This window comes from Natator depressus, chromosome 8 (assembly GCF_965152275.1).
Source record: "Natator depressus isolate rNatDep1 chromosome 8, rNatDep2.hap1, whole genome shotgun sequence".
Taxonomy (NCBI): Eukaryota; Metazoa; Chordata; order Testudines; family Cheloniidae; genus Natator; species Natator depressus.
In genome coordinates this window covers 103,781,971-103,805,019 of record NC_134241.1, presented here as the reverse complement: position 1 = coordinate 103,805,019, position 23,049 = coordinate 103,781,971, and the positions used below count along the sequence as shown (strand labels likewise).

General features: G+C 63.9%; 1 protein-coding gene across 1 annotated transcript in view; it reads right to left on the bottom strand.

Annotated features, from left to right (window-relative positions):
• The window catches only part of PTCH2 (patched 2), a 47,851-nt gene that overhangs the window by 12,098 nt on the left and 12,704 nt on the right, over positions 1-23,049 (bottom strand). Inside the window, exons 3-11 of the mRNA XM_074962366.1 lie at positions 10,533-10,722; positions 10,188-10,257; positions 9,691-9,782; positions 4,310-4,505; positions 2,568-2,689; positions 2,064-2,211; positions 966-1,097; positions 728-883; positions 36-128 (exon numbers count right to left, since the gene is read on the bottom strand). Coding sequence (XP_074818467.1) covers positions 36-128; positions 728-883; positions 966-1,097; positions 2,064-2,211; positions 2,568-2,689; positions 4,310-4,505; positions 9,691-9,782; positions 10,188-10,257; positions 10,533-10,722 — 1,199 coding nt within the window. The remainder of the gene's footprint in view (positions 1-35; positions 129-727; positions 884-965; positions 1,098-2,063; positions 2,212-2,567; positions 2,690-4,309; positions 4,506-9,690; positions 9,783-10,187; positions 10,258-10,532; positions 10,723-23,049) is intronic.

Sequence of the window (23,049 nt, the reverse complement as noted above, 5' to 3'; positions counted from 1 at the left end):
CCCGAGGCAGGTCACCCAGGCCAGGGCGGCCTCACCTTGAAGGGGACGTGCTGGCTGGTCTCGGTGAAGGCGTGAGCGAGGAGGAACATATCGTCCACCCCGATGCCCAGGGCCAGGAACGGCAGCACCTGTGGGGACAGGAACCCGCCTTGATACTGAGCGTCTGCAGCCAGTCCAGCTGCCACCACCCCACGCCAGAATGCGCCCACCTCTGGGGGAGAAGCACCGGCCACAGCTCCACCCGGAGAACCCAGGATCCTATGGGAACAGGGCAAGGGATCCACAGGGGCAACCGGCCCAGGCTGGGGCACAGCCCCCCCCGGTCTGCCCCCCCACAAGAGCAGATAGCACTCTGCATCAGGCTGAGATGCTGGGGAGAGCGCCCCCTACTGAGCCCCCACGCCACTCCCTGCAGCACAGCGCCCCCTAGTGTCTCACTGCGGTATTGGGACCAAGGTCAGAGTACCCCCACTGAGCCTCCACTCTGCTCCTCAGCACAGCGCCCCCCAGTGCCACACTGCGGTATTGGGGCCAGGCCTGACAGCGAGGGCAGAGTGCCAGCGTTATTCCCCGCAGGTCTCCCACACCGTTGCGGAGCGGGTGAGAAGGTGGGTCCCGGCCCCAGAGGTGCCAGCTCTGGCCCCAGCAGCCCCCGCGCAGGAGGGCAGCAAGGCACGGCGGGCAGGCAGGGTCTCCCCATGGCCCTGCCAGCCCTGGCGTGCGGTACCTGGGTGGTGGCTGCGTTGAAGGAGATCCCCAGCAGCGAGCAGAGCCCGAGTCCTGACGCCACGGACAGGGCCACCAGCAGGACGCCAGCCAGGCCCACGGCCCCCTGGGATTTGGAGCAGTCCCAGCGCAGCATGGTCACGCAGGCGTACGCCAGCTGGAAGCAGAGCGGGGGCGGGTGAGCGCAGGCGGGCTTAGCGTGGGCGGGGGGCGGGCTGGCGGAGGGGGTGGGTACCTACCATCAGGAGGTAGCCCCCGGCCACGCGGATGGCGCTCACGTCCGAGAAGGACTTCATGATGTCGCTGAGCGTGGTGGTGGAGAAGGCGTGGACACCCTGGGAGCTGTTGTGCGGGAGGGACTCCTGCGCCAGCTGGGGAGAGACGGGGCCTCAGAGACCCGGCCGGCGGGCACCGCGCCCAGGGCAGCACCGTGGGCAGCCCCCCTGCCACCCTCCCAGTGGGCCCCCCGCCCCAGGCCACGCCACACCACACTGCTCCCGGGGGGGAGCCCTCCCACCACCCTCCACCCCTTGCAGTGGGCACCCCACCCCAGCTACCCCAGGCCCCTCCCAGCAGCACCCGACCCCCTGCTACGCCCCTTCCGGTGGGCAGCCCATGCCCCCCGCCACACCCCTCCCAGTGGGCAGCCTGCGACCTCCCCATGGGGCAAAGCAGGAGGAGGCCGCAGCCAACTCCCCAGGCCCTGGGCCATATCTGGCTGAGACGCTGTTGGGCCCTGCAGCCAAGGGCCCCTGTGGGAACCTGGCACTGAGAGCTGGGGGAAGGGGGAGTCCTGAACCCATGCCAAGCCAGCCAGAGCTGCCCCCGGCACAGCCCCAGCCAGCCCTCGATGCCAGGCGTGCTGTGCCCAATGTGGGGCTCCGACTCCCATGGGGGGCTGAGCGCAGACGCTGAGAGGGCACGGGGGGTCCACCCCCTCAGCCCTCATTTCACCAGAGCCCCGGGGCAGCCCCCAGAGCACGGCCACGGCCAACGTAGCATCATGCTGCCCTTCACCAAGCATGCTCACCCCCCCCGGCATCCTCACCACCCCCCACCCCCCCGGCTCACTCACACACACTCTGGCACGCTCACACCCCCCAGCATGCTCTCACACACCCCGGCACGCTCTCACACACCCCGGCACGCTCTCACCCCCCAGCATGCTCACACACACCCCGGCACGCTCACACACACCCCGGCACGCTCAGCCGTGATCACAGATGTGTGCATGTAGACACCCCGCAAGTCCCCCCATGTTGCACTGCTGATGAGCGGCCATCCCCTCCATCCCCCCACAGGGTGGGGATCAGCCCCCAGCTCCCAGCCCCTCCTACCTCCACGAACTCCCTCTGCCAGGCCTCCAGGATGGCAGCCGCCTTCTCCTCACTCCAGCCGATCTCCTGGATCTCGTAGTCGTCCTTGAAGTGCTCGTAGAGCTGCCGGGGGCTCATGAGCAGGAACATGGTTTGCAGGGCCTCAGCGCTGCCGGGACAGGACACACCTATGGGCCCAGCCATGGCACCCCCAGTGCCAAACGAAGCGCCCCATCTGGGCGGCCAGCCCTGCCCCCGGTGCCCCCTCCAGAGCACTGCAGCTGGGCGGCCAGCCCCCAAACCCTGGAGGCACCAGGCAGCAGAGCCCTGGGCTGGCCTAGGTGGAAACAGGGGGCTCGTGGGTTTGTCCCTGACCCAGCCTGGGCAGAAGAGAACTCAAAGCGCCTTCGCCCTCCCAGCCATGCCTGTTCCCCACCCCGCCGCGTGGGCTCGTCCGTGGGAAAGTGACCAGCCCCACACGGGGGACCCTGAGGCCCAGGCCTCACCCCCCGTGCTCCCGCTTACCTCAGCAGCCTGCCCTGTGGGTCCTTTGTGGTGCCACCCAGGATCAGCTCCTCTTGCCAGTGCATGAATTTCCGGGAGAAGCCGTGGCAGCCCCCCGTCAGCTCGGCGGGGATGTCGGGGTCCTGGGGGGAGCAGGAGGGTGGGGTGGGTGAGGACAGGCACAGGAGCCGGGGAAGCCAGGCCGTGCACCTCCCAGGCCCAAAATGTTGTGAGGGCCGGTGCCAGGGGCCCAGCTGTGCCCTCAGCCGCGCGGGCGCCAATCTGGAGCAGAGTCACCCTGGCAGGACACGGCCCAAGGCCTCCCTGCTGCCGGCTCCAGCCGCCGGGAGCCGTGCCCTGCTGGCAGGAGCTGCGGAAGGGTCCAGGCTGTTTACAAGACCCGAGACCGTCCAGGTTTTCACTTGTCTGAACCCCGGCGCTCTGCCCACGGGGGCCTCCACCTCCAACCTCCGCTCTGCCTGGGCAAGGCTTTGGCTGGCAACTCCCAATGCTCTCCAGCATGGCAGGCGGTCACCCTTGGGCAGCCGGCAGTGCAGTCAGACTGCCCTGGCCCCTGGCTTGGGGTCCCGCTGGGGCTTATTCTCTGTCCCAGCCTGGAAAGGGACGATCCAGTGGGCTTGGACCAGCCCAGCGGGTAAAACAGAAACTCACCATCTGCCAGGCAGCCCTTTCTGCCCCCACCCCCCCAGGCACAGCTCTCGCTCCCGGAGGGGCTCTGTGGAGCCCCTGCAGTGCCCACGGGTGAGATACCCACCAGCACTTGCCCTCCACAGGCTGTGTGCTGCCCTGCCCGGGCACCCCCTCCAAATCCCACAGCGTCTTCCTCTGGCTGCTGCAGCCAGGCGGGGGGAATTGTTTGGGGTGACTACACGGCCCTGCAAGCCAGGGGGCGCGGTGTTACAGCTGACCCTCCCGCCCACTGTGGCCCTGCTGTCCACCCCACGCTCACCCCCGGCCCCAGCTCCCAAACTGCCCCCTGCTCCGGGAGGCCTTCCAATGAGAACTGCCCACCAGGCTGTGTTTGCCCCGTGCCAGCCTGGGTTGGCCTGCTGGCAGCCTGGGGCTCGGGGGAGCCCGCTGCCCTGCTGGTACAGCTCTCCAGCTGCCTCGAACCATCAGGCATGGCTAAAATTAGGAACCAACCTTGCAGATTCTGCACTTTACTCTGCCGGGGGAGCAAAGCCGCTGGTTCTGGATCCAGAGATGGAGGGGCCCAGCGCTGTCTGCCGGGCGGGCGGGCGGCAGAGAACTAAACCCTGCCAAAGCACTAGCTGTCAGCAGAGGGGCCCCCCTGCAGTGTGTGTGTGTGTGAGGGGGGGTGGTTCCCTTTCCTCTCCGGTTCCTGTGTCCTGGCAGTCTCAGGGGTCACTGGGCCCATTGCAAAGGGGTCAGCGCAGCTCCGGCAGCCCCTGAAAGGGCTGGTGGCCACGGTGCCGAGACAGGGATGGAGACGGAGCGGGGAGCAGCTTCGAGACGTCCCCAATTCCCTGGCAGGGTCGGAGCCGGGGCCTGGGCCACAGGGATGGCCTGTCTAAAATACACGGACGGCTCCTCCACGGCTGGCCATGGAGGACACCAGGGAGTGGCTGGCCCCGCATGTCCACCCAGACAGTGTCCCCATGCGGCGTCCCGCTCCCAGAGCCTGCAAGCTGAACTGAGTGAGACAGGGAGGGAAACACGCAGCAGGGACACACACGGCCACAGGCAGGGACCCCTCCACCCCTGCGTCCGGTGGCACCCACCTGCTGGCTCAGCCCGTTGGGGGCACTGGCGGGGCACGCGGGCTCGCGGGGGTTGAGGCAGGGCCGCTCCACGTAGGCCTGCCCCACCTGCGCCTTGTCCAGCAGCTCCCGGAAGCCGTCCAGCGAGGTGAACTGGCCCAGCTCCTCCAGCAGCTGCACGGGGTCCAGGTTCGTCCACTGGATGTCCGGCCGCCCCCTGCCAAAACGGGAGCAAGCGCCCAGAGAATCAGGGACCCGGCCACTGCCCTCCGGACACCTGCCCCTGGACTGATGTGTGGTGATGTGGCTGGGCAGGATCGGGGCCCCCTTCCCAGTGCCACCTGCCCTCTGGCCACGCCCAGGCTAGTGACGCAGGAGGGTGCCCTCCCACACTCCCCAGCCTCCCAGCAACCTCTGTCCCAAGTCCCTGGGTCCCTGGCAAACGCCCCTCTCCCTGCGCCCAGGACTCCCCCGCGGGACCGGCCAGACTCCACCCCTACCCAATGCAGGAGGGACTAGGGCAAGGGTGGGATGGGAGCTGTAGCAATGGGGCTGCGAGGATTTGCCAACCCCCTCCCCACCGTGGGGCTGTGACAGGCCCCATGCCCCCCCACCCCTTTGCAAGGCGGCTGCCCCCAGAGCCGGCGCCAGATGCCAAGTCAAATAGCATGGCTGATCCTGTTACACGCCCCCGGCCCAGCGTGGCTCCCGGCCCCTCCTTTGTGCCGCCAGTCAGGGCAATTAGCGCCCGCGCCCTGACGTCTTGATAGAGGGGAGCAGGCGGCCGGGACAGGGCCAGGCAGCAGGGGACGGGGCAGCACCCCGGGGCAGGCGGGGGAAAGCAAGAACGGACAGCAAACTGCCCCCAGTCCCCTCTAGCCCCCTTCCATTCCCCCCTCCATCTCTTCTCCTCTCCTCCCCAGACCTTGCTCCCCCCCGCAGTACTCAGTTCCCCTCCCCCCGCCCCGTTCCTCGCCCCGCAGCTGTTGATGGTGCAGAGCAGGATGCAGCCGGCACAAGTGGACAGAGTCTGGCACCTGCTGCTGGCATTTGCTTCACAAGCAGGGCAGCGGGTCCAGGGGGGAAGGGGCTTCTTGGCTCTGCTGCTGACCAGCTGGGCAACCCTGGGCGAGTCCCACCACCGTGCCTCAGTTTCCCCTTCCACCCTGCGCCAGCCTCTTCTACGCGGCGTGTAGGCTGCTTGAGGCAGGAGCTGCTTGCTGCCATGCGTGTGATCTCCCCCCAGCCCCACCTTGCCAAGGGCAGCCCAGGGTGCATGCCAACCCCCCACCACCCGCACAGAGCACGCCAGGGCTCCAACCCATGGGCACGAGCGCTGCTGCACAGCCAGACCCCAGAGAGCCCTGGGAAATCACAAAGGGGGGGAAGGGCTTTACAATCCAGCCAGGCTTGTAATGCATGGCAGCACTGCCCTGCCTCCCACCCTGCCCCCTTGCGAGGGGGCCCAGCTGGCCACACCCTGAGAGTAGGGGGTGGGTGCTGGGACAGCCTGGCTCCTTAGCCATCTCCTCACTGTCCCCAGATGCAAGGATCCAGCAAATCTCCATTCACGGAAGCTGCCCGGACCCCTAGTGCACACCATGTAAACAAGGGGGGCAGCAGCTGGGCATGGTCCCAGCCTGTTCCCTGCAGCCCCCACAGACCGTGTGAGAGCCCCGTCCATCTGGACTGGGGGTGGAGAGGGACCAGCGGGGACCCGCTGGCGCAGGGGCTGTAGGCAGGCAGACCCACAGGGGGTCATACCCCAGGAATCCTGCGCCCTCTGGTGTCCAGGCAGGAAGTGGGGCACGTCTGAGTGGAGGAGGGGGAGCAATGGCCAGGGTGGGAGTAACAGCCGTCCCCTCCCTCTTCCGTCAGCCTGGCCGCTTACCCAATCCTCTGCCCTGGATCAGGCCCGGGCCAGCTGCCGTCCATGCCGTACACTAACACCGTGCCAGCCCCGGGATCTGCCGCTCACGTGGGCCCCACGGGATGGGCATGAGGGAGCCCGGCCCAATGCCCCCCCGAGCACAGCCACCTTCTGCTGCCTCCTCCAGCACCGCACGGGGGGCTGCGAACCGAAGCTTTGACCCGCAGGCCCCGAGAGAGACGGGCCAGGCTAAGGGCACGGCCCAGGAGGCCGGGGCACTCCGCAGAGGGGGTGCCAGCCACACCTCAGCACCCGACGGACTTGGCCAGCACGGAGGGACTTTGGTGGCCTTGGGGCTGAGGCACAGGGCAGATGGCAAGTGAGATCTCTGGATAGCTTGGCTAAGCGACGCGCCCGTGGGGGGCTAGGCGGGAAACGTCTCGGAGCGTTTGATGTGTGCAGAACCTGCAGGGGCGCAGGGAAGGGCGACCCTAACGGGCGTCTCTACAAGCTTGGGGAGGAGCGAGCCGACGAACGCGTCAGCTGAGCCCCAGAAGGATCTAGCCGGGGGCGACTCTGACTGTGGGGCCGGCTTCCGAGGGCAAGGCGGGAGCCCCGTCACCAGAGACGCCGGCCCGACCCCAGAGATCGGCCCATAGGGAACAACCCTGCACTGGCAGCCGGGGATGGGCGTGGTGGGGCCAGACCAGCTTCCTCTTCTACAGCCCTGTGGCTAGAGGTGGGCTCAGCCACTGGCCGATCGCGGCAAGCACTGGAGATAGGGACTAGCCCTGGCCAATGGGCACCAGCCACCATATGGCCCAGCGGGCTCCATATGGCCCTGATCGCAGGGGCTGGCAGAAACTAGAGTCTCCTGTGCCAAGGACTCTCCTGCTGCTTTGGTCATGCAGCTCCGTCCAGCCATGCCGGCTGGCAGGAGGAGCGCACCGTGGGTCCCAGCCTCAGCATCTGCTTGCTCCAGCTTCCAGGGCCCAAGGGATTCCAGTGCCTCAGGGAGGATCTGGAGCCGGCCTTTCCTTGGACACACCAACGCCCCTTCCCAGTGCCCATGGGACCAGCCGGGCACAGCAAAGCAGAGCTCCCTCTTCGGACGCTATCGGCAGCCCTGGCCCCACTTCCCGCTCCATGAGCTCTGCTGAGCTGGTGCCGTCGGTTCCAGCCCCTCTGCTGAGTCCCGATGCCGCAGCCCTCCCCTGTATTTCCTTCTGGATCCCACACAAGAGCAAGAAGCAGGGATGGCAGGGTCCGGGCCGGCGGGCGACTTCTCCTCCTTTCTCATAAAGAAACGAAGGAGAGAATAACGAGCTCCAGGAGGAGAAAGGAAGAGCAAGAGAGGGAGCGAGACGAGGCGGAGAGGAGCTGGGCATGAGGCAGAAACTCACTCCAATAATTCACGGCGGCTGGCTCGGAACTGGGCGAGCGCTTTGAGATTCCCACATACCGAACGGCCGCTGCCAGAGAGAGCTCCTTTATCTACGGCTTCGTGCTTCACTGAGCCAAGTCAGCCCCTTTTGTTTTTCCAGCCATCGCTGCACTTTGACCCCCTCCCCCTCGCGGAGAACCCCTCCGCTGGAGTGAAGTGGAAGCCGGGGCCGGGGGAAAAGACCCGGAGATTTCAGCCCCTCCGCACTGAGACCAGTTCACATTCAGAATTGGGAAACAGAGAGAGAGCCGCTTTCCCTCAGGCCCAGGGGCTGGGCGCAGGGGCAGAGAGGAAGGAAGAAGTGAGGAGCCGGGCCTGGAAAGGGGGTCATCCCGCCCCGGCTGTGCCTGCTCCCCTCTCTGCTGACACCGCTTTGGTGTGCGGCCACAAGATCCCCTTTTACCAGCCAGGGTGCTGCAGCCTCCCGGCTGACTCTGACCCCCGGCATGGCAGATCACAGCCCCCCGGCCACGTTTTCCCCTGCCTCCAGCACCCCCTCCTTTTGCCACCCATCCCAAAGTCAAGGGGGTGGGGGGAGTCGTCCAGGATTGGGGGGGGGGTGTTTTACAAGCCTTCCCTCCCTTTATCTGCTGGGGTTTGAAAACCCCCCTCTCTCCCTCCCGCTCTCGTGGGGCAGCAGGCTGAATAACGCCACTCTTTCATTTGTTGGGCAACTCGGGCTTTCAGGGCAGCATTAGCATGAGAATGCAGGCACTGCCGTTTGCTGACAAAGGGCCTCGCAGACAAACAGCCGTGTAAACAGAAAGAACGCCATGGATGGTTCCCCACCCCCTCCTCCCTGCGCCCGGCCCAGGGTTCCCCCTCCAGACCCACCCACCCACCCTCAGAGAAACCGGAGGACCAGCCAGGAGAGAGGCGTCAGGGCCGGCGGCTAATGCACCCAGCTGGGAGCTGGGAAAGCTGGGTTCTCCTGCTGGCTCTGGCACTGAGCCGCCAGGCGACCTTGGCCAACTCTCCCCACCGCAGTTTCCGTGTCTGTATAACAGGGACAGTGACACTGACGGCTGACATTCTGCCCCCTCTCCGAGGTGGGTGGGTATCGGTGTCCCCATATACAGGTGGGGAAACTGAGGCACGGGGCAGCACTGCAACTTGCCCAGGGTCACGCAGGGAGTCAGTTGCGGAGCCACGAACCCAGGAGTCCTGCATTCTGCTGCTCACTCACCGGGAGACTTAATTCAAATTTGCGAATAGTGCCAGCAAAACACTCGAGGGTCTCTCAGCCTCTGCACCTCCCATCCCTCCAGGGGCAGCGCCAACAGGGCTGACACATGGGCTGGGCACAGAGGAGCATCAACTCAGCTCCACAGCGCGGTGCCCCGGCCCAGGGCTGCAGCCTGCACTGTAAGCAGGAGGCACTTGGCCCCGCGTCACCTGCCAGCCCGACACGTACACAGGGTCACTACCATGCCCCGCCCTGGCGTGAGGTCACATGTCTGAGCTCTGGCCCCACGGGCTGCGACCCCCCGCTGTGCCTGCTGCCCTCTGATGAGCCACAGTCCAGTCCAGGAGCAGATGGAGACTCCGCACAGCCCGGTGGGCAGCAACCCTGCCCCGTGGGGTCGCCGAGGGACTATCGCCAGGGGGTGCCCAGCTACTGGCAGGCACTACGGCTTCCCACAGCCTGGATCTGGGGAGGCCCCCAAGACGGGAGAGGCTGGCTGGCTAGGACGTGAGCCCCCTGGACTTCATGCCCAGTGCCCAGGAGCCTCATCACAAGCTGGGGGGCGCTCAGAGGAGAGCCATGAAAACAGTCGGGGGGCCGGAGAAGGTCAGCCTGCAGGGTCCCTGGCTGAGCAGCGGTCAGGGCCACATGGGCAGAGAGAAGAGTCCTGCACTGACCAGCCTGGGAACCCCTGGCTGTTTCCATTGCTAGCTCCTGCAGGGTGGCGGAAGTGGGGTACCGCGCACGCCAGTGGTGCTGGGGACTGGCGCAGCAGCTACCTGGCAAGAGGTAACTGGGCAGAGCTGGCTGCGTGCGCCGCCCCACCGATACCCCGGAGGCAGACCCCACTGGGAAAGGGGGACCCAGCTCCTCCTGCAGAGCGATAGGGGGAGGGCACTCACGGGAGGTAGGCAGAGCCTCCTTGCAGCTTGGCACCGTCCCAGAAGCAGTCCAGCGGGGTCAGGATCACGCAGGGGAAAAGCTTCTCGATCATCTGGGGGGGCGGGGGCGACACAAGGGGAGGGATCAGAACCCTGGCAGAGACGCTGGATCCCCCGGGCACTATCACCACCCTCCACTCGCTTCTTCCCCTGCCGGCCACGGCCCCCACCCCCGGCTTCTCCTCTGCAACTCCAGCAGCCTCCCTGAGACCGTCCCCAAGTGGCGGGACTCCCCGCTATGCGGAGCCAGACATCCCCCCGGCCTCTCTGCGCTGGGGCCAGACAAGCTCTGGATCCAACCCAGTCTTTTGTCATCGCCACCGGCCCTGGCAGCCAACGGGCCATGCAGACCGAGCGCCCCTCGTGCCCCATGTTCTCTGCCCCTGCGGGCAACGCCAGCATGGGGCCCAGGCACCAGGACGTCGGGGATTTCCCGGTCTGGTCCCAGGGGGCCTCACCCGCTCGATCATGCCATTCTCAATGATGGGGACACCGGACTTGTAGCAGATTTTGTTCAAATCCCAGGATCTGGGGAAATAAGCAGAGAAATTAAAGGAAGGTGAGACCGGCGGAGGGAGCTGTACGGTGCTGGGCGTTAGGAGGGGCAGGGAAAGGACACGGGGTGTGGGGCATCAGGAGGGGGCAGGGCATCAAGAGAGACAGGGTCATTAGGAAGAGTTAGGAGGGGCAGGGTGTTAGGGCGTCAGGAGGGGCGGGGGGCCAGGGGCATTAGGAGGGGCGGGCAGGGTGGAATCCAGACCCTGGGATCCCCATGATCTGTGGCCCTTTTGCGTCACACTCACTTTCCATACAGCGAGACTTGCACCTTGCTGGCCGCCAGCGCCGCCTCGAGGTGCAGCTCCAGCGCCTCCTGGGTGAGGACGTTCTCCCCTTCCCGTTTTGGGGTCTGGATCAGCATTTGGGACGTGTAGACGGATTCTTCCCCCAGCTTCTCTTTCGTGTACCTGAGCTCCTGGCTGACACGGCTGCCAGCTGGGGAGAGAATGAGAGAACTCCAATTAACGCACTGCCCCCGAGGTGGCTGGGGACCCTCCTGGAGCCAGCTCCCTCCTGCACTGTGCTGAGAGCGCCGGAGAAAGCGGACACCCCCTGTAGATGAGACTGGTTGGAGCTCAGCTCTGCCCAGAGCACTAGAACAAGGGGACACCTAACGAAACAAGGAGGCAAGAAATTAGATAACATGTTTTTACGCAATGCAAAATTAACCCTTGGAATTCCTTGCCACAGGATATCACAGAGCTCAGCAGGGGATCAGACGTTTCTATGGATCCTGAGACAGGCTGGGCCTACAAATTTACCCCAGTTGTGAGCTCAGTTGTAAAAAGTTCATCAGATGTTACAATAACCAACACTGGTGAGCAAAGGTCCAAAAGGGTGACAGAAAAACTGACGTAATCCAAGCTGACATCACTCAAGGACTGTGCTGAAATTAGCAGGCGAGGTGCAGCCGGAAGTTAATGTGCAAAGTTGATATGTCTGATATTAGGCCTCACTGGTGGACAAAATCATGAAAGAAAGAAATTTTGTGGGAAAAGACATAAAGACCAGACAGAGGCTATTGGAGTGAGCCCCGCCACCCTAGCTGCCACCCGCACTGCCTCCTGGGGCCCCGGGCCTTCGTCACGCTGATCCGGAGACCTTTCCTGATCAGAACAGAGAGAGACGGACCCAGCCGACGTCACCACCCCATCGGCTCCAGCCACATCCCAAACGCCGGCTGGGTGGGCCATTCTGACCATCTTTGATACCATTTAAAGCGATCAGACAAGGGGGCCTTTCCTTCTAAGGACGGGCTCCAGCTGACGGGAGCGGGAATGGGGCCTGGGTTCCAATAAAAGCCGTAGTTTATCTTTGACGTTTCAAAGGCTTTAGCCGTTTTCCCTTCTTTTCTGTATCTTTAATGAAAGGTTAGAAGGGTTTTAAGGGTGCATTTGCCGGGGCAGGAAGTGGGCTGAGTCTCTGTCCACCAAGCCCCGGGGTTTGTTTAACCCTGGACAATGACTGCATTACGTTATGGGGTACCGCCCGGATACACCAGAAGAGAAACAGAAGAGGAAGCAACCCCACCCCACCCCTACCCCCAGCATGTCCAGCCCGAGCTGCCTCGTAAGCACGGTTTTGCTGCCCGCACCCTTGCGGCTCTGCGAGCAAGGCGGCCCTGCCTGTAGATACGGACACTCTCGTTTGCTTTCTCAGCACCTAGCGCATGACAGCGGTTTGGCCAAACCCACCCGACACCTGAAAAACCCCCTTGACAGATACTACCCTGGCTGGGCAGGATGTCTGGGAACTGAGTCGATTCTCAATTCAGCTGTGCCATCCCGCTCGTCCCGCTCCTCCCGCTCATCGGATGCCCCAAGCCGAGCCCCACCCACCCTTCCTTCACTAACACGGATGTGGGGGAGCCATCAGACCCACCATTCAAAGCGAGATGAGAGGGACAGGATCAGAGCGATGGGCTATCCCATCTGGCTCTTCTTCCTGCCCCATTGGGACCAGGTGTGGGGTCCGTAAAACGCACTGCACGCTCTCTGGGGCAGGGAATTGTCCTCTCTAGGGTGGGGCCTGGACCTGGCTGGCCTCTGCACACTGAAACAAACAACAATTCCTTGTGCTTTGCTGCTCATTAGATAAATCAGACTGGCCCGGAGATCATGATGTCAGGAATCTGCCTCGGCTGGGCCAATCCCTCGGTGCGGGGAAGGGGCGCGCCGTGGGTTTGTCCCGAATCTCCCTCGGCTCGTTACAAATTTCAATCCATTGTCGGCGGCTGGATGCAAAACAGAGCAACACAGCCCACCCCAGCGGGTGGCTGGGACCCTGGCACCCTCACCTCCTTTGCCAGCTCCGAGCCTCGGGGCGCCTGGGGAAGAGTTTCTGAGCTTCCAGCCTGTGTTTCAGGATGGCATCAGGCAGCCCTTGCTCTGCAGCGAGGCGGACAGAGGCTTGGGTGGCAGCCCAGGACTGCTCAGGCCTTGCCTTCATTTCCCATTCGCTGTCCCCTAAGTTCCCTCTCAGCTGTATGGCCGCCCAGCTGCCGACTCAGCCCCATGCAGCGGCTCAGGGCTGCGGCGGGAAGAGATGCCTCTCCCGCAGCATGGACCTGCCACAGCGGGGAGAGCTGCCTCTCCCCGCCGGCCCCAGCGCCGACCTTCCCCGGACTGGCGGTGGCTGAGGGAGAGGAGTCCCTCCCCCTGGCCCAGCCACGCCAGAGCCTCTCCTCCGTCCCGGAGCTGCTGCGGTGAGAGGGCTGGGGGGAGTCCTCTCTCCCCACCGCAGCCCCAGGGCAGCCTGCACCCCAAACCCCTCATCCCTGGCCCCACTCCAGAGCCTGCATCCCCCTACACCTCAACCCTCTGGCCCAGCCCTGAGCCCCCTCCGGCTCCCCGAGCCCTGCATCCCTGGCCCCACCCCAGAGTCTGCACCCCCAGCCAGAGCCCTCACCACCCCTGCACCCCAACCCTCTGCCCCAGAAATGAGCCCCCTTCCGCACTCCGAACCCCTCGGCCCCACCCCATGAATTTTGTTACGTGCACCAGTATGAACGTGATGTGTCACACAGGGTCGTGTCACACATCACCTCCAGATTGGGGCACAGAACAAAATTCATTCCGCACATGGACGTAAAAAGTCAGAGGAAACACTGGTCCGGGCCCACGTCAACATCAGCCCTGCGGCCGCAGCCGGGGACGGACACGTCTTCAGCCCCTCCCACACAGCCCGCGCTGGTTCCTCCCCAGACGCAGGCTCCCCCAGCGCTCCTGCCTGCACCCCTGTAGCCATCCCAGAGCGCTCCTCGCGTGGCCCCCGTCTGACAGACACTGGAGAGGTTTCGGTCCTTCCTTTTGGTTTGCCTCTGCTCCCGCCCCACCCAGCAGCGGGGCCGAGAGCCTCTCTCCAGGGGACTCATTTCTGCAGCCCGCTCCTTTGATCGCACACACAAGGCGGCTGCACCTTTCTTGTCAAGCTGGTCTTTGCCGCCCCCCTTCCACCCTTGTTCTCTGGCGTGTCTGACCGCGAGGGACCCATTTCCGGCCCTTTCCCTCGGGAGCCCCCGGCCAGTCCACCGCGCTGCTGAGCGGCCAGTCGCCATCACGTTCCCATCTCCCGTCAGAGGAGCAGTGCGCTGTCCCTTGACGCCCTGCAGCCCCTGGCGCGCCGGCGACGCACCCCGCCGTGGGGCAGGCTCCTCACTCGCCCGTCTGCCGTCCTGACCAGCCCCGCCCTGAGAACAACCCTGTGAATTCAACACAGTGGAAACCAGGAAAGCAGATGTGTCCAGCACTACCTCAGCAGGCGCCGGCTGGGCCCGCCGTCCAGTGGCTCCTACATTCAGGCAGCCCCAGCCCCTCGGCCCCCCTCCCGTCACCACCCAAAGGTGGCCGATCACTCCCGCTAAGCACCCCCGTCTCGCCGGCTGCCAGTGACCGGACCCGTTTCTCCACCCGGCTGCGCTTCTAGACCATCCTGGGTCTTTCCTGACAGGCCTCCCCGTAGCCTGGGGGGTCTGGTCGCCTCCGTTTTCACTTGAGAAGCCCTGAGATTTCCGTTCCCCGGCTGGCACCGCAGCTCGACGTCTCTAGGCTCTAGCTGCCTTTCCCGTCTCAGCCGGGGCCAGGCCAATCATTTCCGGAGAAAGGGCAACGGCGGGGGCAGTGGGTTGTTTTCTGGAAATAAAATGCAGGGTTGGCAAACCTGACACTTGCCCCTTCCTCTAAAGCAGCTGGCACCAGCACCAGGCAGGGGCAGGACACCCCATGGAACAGGCCCAGGGTGGGATGGGGCACCCCACAGAACAGGCCCAAGGCACCCCACGAAACAGGCCCAGGATGGGACACCATGCAGAACGGGGCACCTGGGGGAGTGGGGGGGAGGACGACGCTGCAGGTGCGTGTCAATGTGGCGTTAGGGGTGCCGTCCGGGTGTGACTCTGCAGGACCGAAGCACCCGATCCTGCAGCCCTTCCCCAAGGCAGGAGCACAAGGTGACAGGAGCCCTAGGCTGCGTTCCCAGCTCTGCCACGGGACCTTGGCCAGGGCTCCCGCTCTGTCCAGCACCAACTCTCCCCCTCCCCGGGGTGGCGGCAGGTTGCAGGGGTGCTGTGAGGAACGGAGAAAGAAGCGGGTGCTATCACTCTTCCCCCAATCAGCCATGGGCCCTCACATTCCCGTCCACCTGAGACGGACCATAGCAAGGGCAGGCCCAGGACGGGAGGGGACGCCCCTCAGAGGATCCTGCCCCCCAACTCCGCAGGCAGACGTGACTCTCAGCCAGCAGGTAAAACAGAAGGTTTATTAGACGACAGGAACATGGTCTAACACAGAGCTTGCAGGTGCAGAGAACGGGACCCCTCAGCTGGGTCCATTTTGGGGGGCAGTGAGCCAGACAACCACATCTGCACTTCACTCCATGTCCCCAGCCAGCCCCAAACTGAAACTCCCTCCAGTCCCCCCTCCTCTGGGCTTTGTCCCTTTCCCGGGCCAGGAAGTCACTGGATTCCTTTGTTCTCCAACCCTTTAGCTCTCACCTTGCAGGGGGGAAGGGCCCAGGCCATCAGTGGCCAGGAAACAGGGTGCCTGCCATTCTCTGTGTCCAGACCCCTGCACACACCTGCCCTCTAGGACTCTGCAACGATCATACACCCTTACCCCACCCCCTAGACACTTAAGAACTGCATAGAGGAAACTGAGGCACCCCCCACACTATTCAGAGGAAACATTAAGAACAGTCCCACTTCGTCACAAGGACACCCCATGGAACAGGCCCAAGATGGGATGGGGCACCCCACAGAACAGGCCCAGGGCACCCCATGGAAAGGGACTGGGACAGAACACCATGCAGCACGGGGCACCCCGTGGAACAGGCCGGGGACGGGACGCCGTGCAGCACGGGGCACCCCGTGGAACAGGCCCAGCAGGGAACAGGCCAGGGACACCCCACGGAACGGCCCAGGACAGGGCACCACACGAAGGGCTGGGCCTGCTCAGGTTTCCTTCTCTCATTCTGTTTATTACAGTGGCACCTACAGCCCCTCTGCAGCCTGGTGCCCCGCTGTGCCAGGTGCTGCCCATGCCCCTGCCCAGAAGAGCTCACAATCTAACCCGACAGGACACACTGAGGGGAAGCAGCGCCAGGGAGGGGGTGACTTGCCACTGTCGCTCAGCCAGGCAGTGACCCAGCTGGCACCAGCCCCCCACATGGCTGGCTGCTGGACCCCGGTTTACAGTCAGTCTTTCTTCAGGCTGCAGCCGCTCAGCGCCTGGAGACACCGGATGGACCAGTCCTAAAGCACAGATCCCAGCAGGGAGCAGCCTGGGTTACAGCGGCCATGGGGCTGGGAGGGAAGGAACTCCGTGGGCCCCAGCGCCCGGCCAAGGGAGCAGGATTGGGACCACTCTCCGTCCCTCCCGCCGCCGGCTCACTGCGGCATGCTGCCAGCTCTGGCTGCCGGCCAGCGCATGGGAGGCCCGGCGCAGCGAGAGCGAGACCACAAATAAGCAACAGAATCTTCGCCTTTAATGACTTATTTCTTTCATGCTTTTATTTTCCGTCCCACCCTCCCTGAAGGGCCGGGGGAACAGCTGGGGACAGTTGGATGCCGGTTGTGAAGGATGCCTTGCCAGGGAAGGCGGCCTGGGGCGGGGGAGAGCCATTGTGCCTGTGAAATGGGACAGTGAGACGCAGGGGGTGCTGCGTGGGTGTCGGAGGAGGCATCCAAACCATTGCCAGCTGTTTGGGAGGTCAGGCGGGAGGTGCACTGAGCTGCTCTGGCCTCAACTGAGCCACCCAGGAGAAACCCAGCATGGAGAGAGAGATGGGATGCTTGGGGGGAGGGGTTAGGAGGATGGACAGACAGCACAAGCTAGCGAGCTCGCAGGCCTATTGTCTAGCCCCTCCTGCCGTGCATGCCCCACGGACCCCACAGCGAGCCTGCCCCCCAAGGTCCCGGCCATCCAGCTGCTGGGGATTTCCATGGTGTGTCTGTCGTTACCAACAATTGCCACTGCAGGAATAACTGCACATCTGTAAGTGCTGGGGGGGGCGTCCCTAGTAATTAGTGTTAATTTGGAACAGGGCGCTCCGAGCCACGGGAGAGCTTCAAAGGCGACTGAGGAAGCCTCAAATTCCAACCCCCTAATTAACCAGGGAGCGAGATGAAAAGACAAGGCCGAAGCCCAGGCCTGCCAAGCGCACTTCCAACGGGAGGGTCACTGGCTGGCCGGGCCAGGCCCCAGCGCTGGCACAGGGGGGCACGCGCCCACCCCGGCCCCCCAGATCTGAGCTGAGGGAGTGCCACCGTGTCAGCCGCGGCTGGCCGCTGTCGTCCCAGGGGCAAGGGGCTGCGTGGGGGGGAGGGGGCTCTGCCAGCCAGCAAGATAGCAACAATGAGCATGTTAATGAGGAGCGCTATGAAAATTTTCCTTTCCTCCAATTAACAAATGGAGCACTTGGCTTTCTCATGCACAGGGCCCCTCTGGTTCCAGCCCCCCACCCCCCCTTGGGCTTATTAATGCCTTTGCCTCTGAGTGGGGCTTTGGAGCCCCCCCCACAGCCCTGCAGCGGGAGCAGCCGGGTCCCAATCTCCCCTGAGCCCTGAGGGCTTGGGGTGCCGGACCCTCCCTCTCCCTCTTGTGCTTCAGCGTCCAGGCACGGAGGGGATCTGCACACAGAGTGCCAGGGCCCCTGGGCTTGGGAGCCTCGGGGCAGTGCCTGAGCCCCCCGGCATGCCCCCGAACAAGCCCGGCTCCCCATGGCCCTGCACTCTAAGCTGGGCCTCGCCACGCACCAGGCCCGGGGCTGGGTTAAAACCAGAGACCCCTCATGTCACTGCAGAGCACGGCCTGGCCTGGCCCTGCCAGCAGGGGACGGATCCCCCAGGACCAACAGGGCCGTGCCAGTTCTGGTGCCAATCGGCCTCCAAACACAGCACACGGGGGGGCCCTATTCCCTCCCAGGGCAGCTCGGTGGGAGCTGGCATCTAGGCCTGCCAGCAGGGGCAGTGCCAGTCGGGGCGAGTTCAGAGCCGGGCCAGCCCAGCCCGGGTGCAGCTCATGCTCCCGGGCTGCTCTGGGCAGTACGGCCATCCTTCCTGGGCCGGGGCAGCCGCACCCAGCGCAGCGGGAAGAGACCCGGGAGCCCTCGCGGCCGCGCACTCCATGGGCAGCTGCCAGGCGAGGGCGGAGCGTCCCCAGCACGGGGGCAGGAGCAGACAGGCTGCACCCTGCTCTGGTGCCCTGAACGTAGCCCACCACGGAGCCACATGCACCGGGGAAAGCAGCCAGGAGGGGGTGCTTTCAGAGACATTCAAGCTAAGGGTGCCCTGCTCCCCGGGGTGGTACCAGCTCCCCCGGGCAGCTCTTCCCCTGGTTCCCAGCAGCACCACCTGGGACAGCACCGCCGCCCGCTCCTGGCCAGGCCCCAGAAGGAGCAGGGCAGCGTCTCCCCAGTAGCCACCCATGCAGCCGAACGATCCTCATAATTACAGAGTCCTCAGCTCAATGACAGCGCCAGGCATCTCCTCCCACCCAACCAGGCCACCCCCGGCTGGGAGGCTGCCCGGGAAGCCCCACTGAGCATGCCAGGCCTGGGGAGTTATTGCCCCTCTGCCCATGGCTCGGCCTGGCACTACCCGCCCTGCGCCCCTCCCCCGAGCAAAATCTCTTCAGGACATTTTCTCTGCCACAAAACCAATGGGATTCTCATTACAACTCGCACGCCAGCAGTGGCTGGAGGGTCCAGCCGAGCTCGGGGGCCCGTTGTGCCAGGGGCTGCACCCCTCCAAGAGACAGGCCCTGCCCCACCACAGCCTCAATGCCGGGCCCAGGGTGGATGGGGAAGGTGCTGGGCCGAGCTCCTCCAGCAGGCAGAGCCAGGGAACCCAGGCATCCAGTGCCATGCTCTACCCACTGGACCAAGCTGCCCCCCCAGCTTCCCCCTGCAGGGAGCAGGAGAGACGGCAACAGAGGGCCCAGGCCAGCTGCCGGAGGTAGGGCCACTCCGACGGCGCTGGGGCTCCGAGCCAGGTGCCCACCGATGGGCAGAGAGGCGGGGCTGATGCCGCGCCAGCCCGGTCCACGCGAGACTCTTGAGGGTCGCTCGCCTTTGGTTGCTATAGCAACAGCATGGCGCCCACCGGCCATCATCCAGGCCTGCTCCGAGCTGGGGTGCACAGTGCTGCCCCCGGCAGTGTCCCCCGCGGGGCCTGTCTGACGCTGAACGTGCCCAAAGGAACAGCTCCTGCCCTGCCTTGCACAGAGGATGGACCAGGCCCCCTGCAGCAGGCCCTGCCGTGGGCGCTGCCTGTCTCTGAAACAGCACGGCCCAGTCGCTTCCTTGGCGCCCTGCTGGCCGAGGCATCGCCCCCCCCCCCCCCCCCCGGCACGCAGCCCAGCAATGCGGCCCAGCGGGTGGGTATTTCCTGGTGGCTGGGGTGTCACCACAGGCTCCCCCGGCACCTCTCAGCGTGGGGCTCCCACGGTCCAGGGGACGCACCAGCATGAAGCTAAGCGGACGGGTGAACGGGCACCAAGGAGAGGCCTATGGGCCACATCCCGTCCCTCGGGCCCACTGCCCCATCGTCCCCTCCCACCCCCGCACCAAGGAGCCAGGGGGCCTCCCCCTTTTCCCTGAGCAGACTGGGCTGCAACCTGCCCTCAGAGATCTCCCCAGCCCCCCACGTCCCCATGGCTGCCGGAGCCCTACACACAGCTCCACTGTCTGCATCTGCCATGTCTGGGTTCAGACCCAGGCCTCTGCCACCTGGGATGGGACAGGAAAGGGGACCCGAGGCCACCCCAGTTTCTGCAGGGCAGCACCCCCCACGCTGCAGCTGCAGCTGCTGCAACAGGAGAGGCTAGGGTTCCCCTCTTCATGGCGGGGGAGGGGGTCACCGCGACCAGCCAACGCCCCTACACTCAGCCTCCAGGAGCTGAATTCAGGCCACGACTCAGCCCCGACCTGCCGCTGAGCCGCCCAGGATGCCCTGAGCCATGCCCCAAAGCTGCGGAGCAGAGCGCACCGTGTGGGCACCCAGCAGCCAGCCAGCCCGCCCGAGAGGGCGTTCACAGCCCAGCTGGGAGAGGGCAAGTGGTCGGCTGGAGGCCAGGGGCTGGAGCCGGGCAGTGTGGAATTGCATTCGGAGCCCAGGAGCACCGCTCTGTACGCCACCAGGGACACGGCACAGCCAGATGCAACCTAACCGGGCAGGGAGAGCCGCTCCCGCCAGTGGGGCCTGTCACCACTAATACCCCTCAGCTCCTTGCCCACTGCGTCATGCTGCCTGCCCCCTCCCCGGCACTCACACCTGCAGCCCCGTGGGTCCTGAAGTCTCACACACACACCCCGGCCGGCGGCCTATCTCGCTGCGGGCAGGCAGCGCCCCCTCCCATGTGCCCCACAGGAACCAGCTCTGGGTCAGAGCCAGGAGCTCAACCTGGGGCCCACCGAGCCCTGGGCCTCCCTGCTGAGGCTGCCAACAAGGGGGCAGCAAGAACCACGGGCAACGGCGGCTTCTGGGCCTATTGGGAGCCCAGCTGAGCCCCCCCAACTCATCACACGAGCCACCCAAGAGCCTCGGCCAGGAGGCAGGGCAGGCGAAGACTGGACCCCGGCGCCTGCCCCTCTCCCCGAGATTCTCCTGCTCTGACGGCCGCCACACAAGCAGAGCTCCCAGGAAACCCGCCTACCCGTCACAAACCCCCTTCTCCCCCAACCGCAGCATTGACCTGCCTGGCCAATCCAGGGGCGTCACGAGCTGATGGGCCTGTGAACCCCGGTCTCCCAGTAGGCTGCCCCCCACCTCACCTCCCAGAGGCTCAGAGTACCCAACGGGGCTTCCAGGGCAGGGGCGCCCAAACTGCTCCCTACACAAAAAGCCCCGAATATTGAGACTGTCCCTATAAAATCTGGTCACCCTGCTTAGAAACCTAGAGGCTGAGCTGCCCAGGAATGACGACTGCAATTCCACCCCCGGGCCTGGCAGGACAGTGAGGAGGAGCACCTGGAGCAGGCGGGACAGAGTGTAAGGACACCTGGGTTCTAGCCCCTGTGCCTCGGTTTCCCCACTGGCAGCAATGGGACTAAGGATCCTGCGGGGTGGGAGGCCGTGTGCCATACTGTCTGCAAAGTGCTTGGAGATCCTGGGACAAAGGGCAGAAATCCCAGGGCTGTTCCAGACACACACAGCGGGAAATGGCTCGCTCACCCAGACAAGAGGCCCCGTGTGAAGCCAGCTCTCTCCTCACAGCCAGGGGGCTGCCAGGCAGATGAAGAAAGCCAGGGCCAGGAACACAGACAGACGGCAACCTGGGGCCTCTGGACACTGGGGCTTCCCCAGCCCCCGGTCATGGAGCTGGCCCACTGGGCTGGACACCACTATGAAGCGTGGGGGCCATGCTGGCACCTGGGTGCCTCCAGTTATGGGGCACACTCTCTAATACCACCCTACAACCTGCCATGGGCTCGGAGGCATGATCAGTCCTGCTTGGCCTCCCACCCACTGTACTGCTCAGCCTCGCGATCGCAGGAGATCTTAAGCTGAGCCCATCGCCCTGGTATCTGGGCTCCTGGAATCTCCTCTCCTCTCCCTGTGACGAGCCCTCTGGTAGCAGCTACTGGCACCCACTGATTTCACGGCTCCCCCCATTGGGGCCTCAAACATTAGGGTCAGGCCTGTTCCAATGGGGCTGCCCTGCTCTCGTACCCGCGGGGAGCCAAGTGGCACCAATGTGGGGGCATAGCGTGGGTACAAAGTGCTGCGGGGCTCCTGGGCCAGGACAGACAGGAGACACCCAAAGCCCCCCCAGGTAACACACAACAGCATCACACACAGCCCAGACCCCCGCATAACACACAACAGTGACACACACAGCCCGCCCTCCGCTCTCCCTGCATAACACACACTGGCATCACACCGCCCTCCCCCCACCATAACACACAACAGCATCACACGAAGGCTGGGCCCCCCGCGTAACACACAACAGTGTCGCACACAGCCCGGGCCCCCCGCGTAACCACAATGGTGTCACATACAGCCCTCCCCTCCCCCCACGCCCTGCGTAACACACGACGGCGTCACACACAGGCCAGGCCCCCGACGTCAGACACCGTCACACAGCATCACACCAAGTGGGACCGGAGCCTTTCTCCGCTCACTCACCGGCTCACCTGCTGAACGATTCAGATAACGATGTAGCATGCTGAGCAATGGCATAGAGAGTACACGTATACCGTTTGTGGACGATACCAAGCTGGGGGGGCTGCAAGTGCTCTGGAGGACAGGATTAACATTCAAAATGATCTGGACAAACTGGAGAAATGGTCTGAAGTGAACAGGACGAAATTCAATAAGGACAAATGCAAAGTTCTCCACTTGGGAAGGAACAATCAGTTGCACACATACAAACTGGGAAATGACTGCCTAGGAAGGACTGTACTGTGGAAAGAGATCTGTGGGTCAGAGTGGACCACAAGCTAAATATGAATCAACGGTGCGACACTGTTGCAAAAAAGCAAACATCATTCTGGGCTGTATTGGCAGGAGTGTTGTAAGTAAGTAAGTAATTCTTCCGCTCTACTCCACGCTGATTAGGCCTCAGCTGGAGTATTGTGTTCAGTTCTGGGTGCCACATTTCAGGAAAGATGTGGACAAATCGGAGAAAGTCCAGAGAAGAGCAACAAAAATGATTAAAGGTCTAGAAAACATGACCTCTGAGGGAAGATTGGAAACATTGGGTTTGTTTAATGTAGAGAAGAGAAGAGAAGACTGAGAGGGGACAGGATACCAGTTTACAAGTACATAAAAGGTTGTTACAAGGAGGAGGGAGGTAAATTGTTCTTCTTAACCTCTGAGGACAGGACAAGAAGCCATGGGCTTAAATAGCAGCCAGGGCGGTGTAGGTTGGACATCAGGAAAAACTTCCTGTCAGGGTGGGGAAGCACTGAAATAAATTGCCCAGGGAGGTTGTAGAATCTCCATCATTGTAAGTGAGATTTGTAAGAGCAGATTAGACAAACACCTGCCAGGGACGGTCTAGATCAGGGGTAGGCAACAGGTGGATTGTGGACCAAATCCAGTCTGCCAGATGCTTTTGAACAGACCACACAATCTTTATTTACTGTCATCATTATTGTCGTCATTTCTGTATTATCATCTCTGGAGTCTGGACCTTGACTGTACCTGGGCCAAGAAATAATTGATTACCACTGGCCTTGATAATCCTTAGTCCTGCCATGAGTGCAGGGGATGATCTCTCGAGATCCCCTCCCGTCCTTCTATTCTATAAGAACCGCGACATCACA